Genomic DNA, 2,715 nt, shown 5'->3' on the forward strand with positions numbered 1-2,715 from the left:
GGGTCCGCTACCCCGGGCCATGGAGCCGCGGCCCCTAGGGTCTCGCAGGGTAAGCCACCCGGCCCCTCCTCTCTCCCTGACTCCCGCGGCTGCCGCAGCGCACCCCCACCCCGTCCCCGCCCGCCCCTGCGAGGCTGGCTACCTCTTCCTCTGCCTGGTCCTCGGGTTGTCCGGCCCATCCCCCACACCGGCGCGGCCCTAACCAATCTCGGGATCCCAGCTCATGCCCCCAGACTACTGCCACCATACTGGATACCCTCACCTCTGCTTCCCACATTCTTGGAGTCCCCCAAATCTTCAGACTTCCTGTCAGGTCCTACACCTGCCCTCCAATGACCACACTGATCAGATCCCTCCTCTCCAGCCCCGGCCCCTTCCCAGCATCCCTCCCCCACTAGCTTCCACCTGCTCTGTACATACCCCCTAGCTCCTTCTCTTTCCTATCTCAGTCCTTCCTCAGGTCTTCCCATCCCTGAGATTCCACCACCTTTCCCTTTTCATCTTAATTTTGGTGGGTGGGGAAGTGGGGTGCTCACACAAGGGGCAGCGGGTTCCATCAGATAAAGGGCAATGGAAGGAAATATAATCATAGCACCCCTCGTGTTCCTGATCTAGTTTCCCCCCTCCCTCTCCCTTGCCCTTCCTGATTCATTTTGCCCCAGCTTCAGGGAGCGGTTCCCCTTCATGTCTACTGTTGGAGGGCAGGCGGGAGGGGACTCTTTTATGGACCTTTCCAGGCCGTGTCCAAGCCAGCATCCCAGGGAAGAGGTTCTGGAGTGAGATGGGCTCTGGGAGGTGCTGGCCTTCACCCCTCCCCAGGGAGCCCTCATCTAGGTCACCGGGGCCTCCTGACCTTGGCCTGGAGCAGCACTTCAGTGGCTCACATTCCACCTGCGCAGGGATTGGGCCCAGGAGTCCTCACCTTCAGCCTGGTGTCTCCTTAGTTGCTGGAGGAGGGTGGGAAGCACCCACCTGACTCCACTGGTGCCCTCTTCCCCACTCCCCACTCCCACTCCTAGTTGGTGTTTGTAGACTTAAACCAGGGGAGGGGGTTGTGCAAGAGCTAAGGTTCTCACCCTGGAGGAAGGACCCAGGTAGGACAGGAACCATTCTCAGGGTATGGATGCTGGGATGGCCAGTCCACAAGTCATCCTTGGAGTCCTGTGTCCTCAGCCCCTCTGGAGAGCAGGCTGGGATGATGGACAGAGCACAGACGGAACTAGGAGACTCTGCTCTCCGCTTCCATCCTGCTCCTCTCTCCCTACTGTTTTCATCCAACTTGGGTTTCCTGGCCCAGACTGAGTTTCTGTTTGAATTCCCATTCCCCACCCAGCATGTGAGGGAGCCCAGGGCTGAGGAGAACTCTGGAACAGAGTTGGGGGTCTCTAAATAGGAAGGACTAAGGCCTGGAGACTGGGAGCTGAGAGCAGCCGTCTGTCTCCCCTTTCTGATGAAAGCCTGTCTCCAACTTGGTCTGTCTTTCTTTCTGCCAAACACATCATACATTCACACAGATAAACACACAGCTGAAGATTACACCACCTGACCATTCATGGTGTCACCAAAGCCCCCAACACAGAGTGTTGATATATAAATGATGTACGCACAGTGCATGACACTTATTCACACTCCACCCATGCACAGATTGATCACAGCCTGCCTAACACACACAGACACACCCGTTCTCCTGTTCGGCTTTTCCTTGGATGTGACTGGGGCTTCTGAGAAGCTGAGGTAAAAAAAGTGAGCCCTTAGAGAGGCTTCTTTCCAACCAAGAGTAGGCCAAGAGATTGACCTTGTTAGTCAGACCAGTTATCTGAACCCAGTCATGGTCCCTGCCTTCAGCACTACCCAAATGGAGCAGAGTGGATGAGGCCACCGTCTATTTCACAGGGATACTAAAGCCCATTTCCTGACATTAACCCCACCCAGCCAGTGAAACTACTGGGGAGAGGCAAAGGAGAGTCCAGAGGGCAGGGCTTTTCCGACTCTTACCGCTTTCCCCCACTTCTCGTTCTCTCACCAGTGTCTCACTGGAAGCCCTAAAGACCTGTCACAGAGACGGGCTCAGCTGAGGAGATAAAGACCCCAAGTCCCCAGCGACTATTTTTCACTTGATCCCTCCACCTGGAAGACAAGGTTTCAGTCCTAATTCTGTCCTATTCTTAGGAGAGAGCCCAGCCATCCCCCAATCTTCAGTCTCAGCTACATTCCAGTCTTGCCTCTCCCTAGCTTCCTAGAGGCTAAAAGGGAGGAGAACTGTTGAGGGAGGCAGTTTTCATGCCTCTGAGCCCCTGGTTTCATCCCCTGATAGTAGAAAGCCTCAGAGAAACTCCCATCCTCTCCCTTCCTCATGTGAACTCTTGGCAGGAGACTGCAAAGACGTCTGCTGACCCAGGGTGGGGACAGGGATGGTTCCTAATCCCGCCCAGCCCCACAGCTCTGCCCTAGAAACCCTCATGATCAGGGAGAGAAGGTTCAGAAGATCCCTGGGCTGCCTCGGGCCAGCCCAGGTGCTTAGGTCCCCCCACTTAGTCCCCATGATTCACTAGGAGCTCCTACTTTCTCCTGAGTTCTTTTACTCCCTCTAGAAGTTGCTGCCTTTAAGAGGTCCAGGCCGGGTGCGGTGGCTCAAGCCTGTAATCCCAGCACTTTGGGAGGCCGAGACGGGCGGATCACGAGGTCAGGAGTTCGAGACCATCCTGGCTAACACAG

At 56.0% G+C, this 2,715-nt stretch overlaps 1 protein-coding gene across 4 annotated transcripts in view; it reads left to right on the forward strand.

Moving 5' to 3' along the window:
- The window catches only part of ZNF385A (zinc finger protein 385A), a 23,169-nt gene that overhangs the window by 12,619 nt on the left and 7,835 nt on the right, over positions 1–2,715 (forward strand). The window contains exon 1 of one of the 4 annotated variants that reach the window (XM_011930445.1): positions 7–49. The exons of the other annotated variants lie outside the window; for them this stretch is intronic. Coding sequence (XP_011785835.1) covers positions 20–49 — 30 coding nt within the window. The 5' untranslated portion in view covers positions 7–19. Of the gene's footprint in view, positions 1–6; positions 50–2,715 lie in introns of those variants that run through there. 4 annotated transcript variants of the gene reach the window in all.

Source organism: Colobus angolensis, unplaced genomic scaffold (genome assembly GCF_000951035.1).
Source record: "Colobus angolensis palliatus isolate OR3802 unplaced genomic scaffold, Cang.pa_1.0 Scaffold87, whole genome shotgun sequence".
Classification (NCBI taxonomy): Eukaryota; Metazoa; Chordata; class Mammalia; order Primates; family Cercopithecidae; genus Colobus; species Colobus angolensis.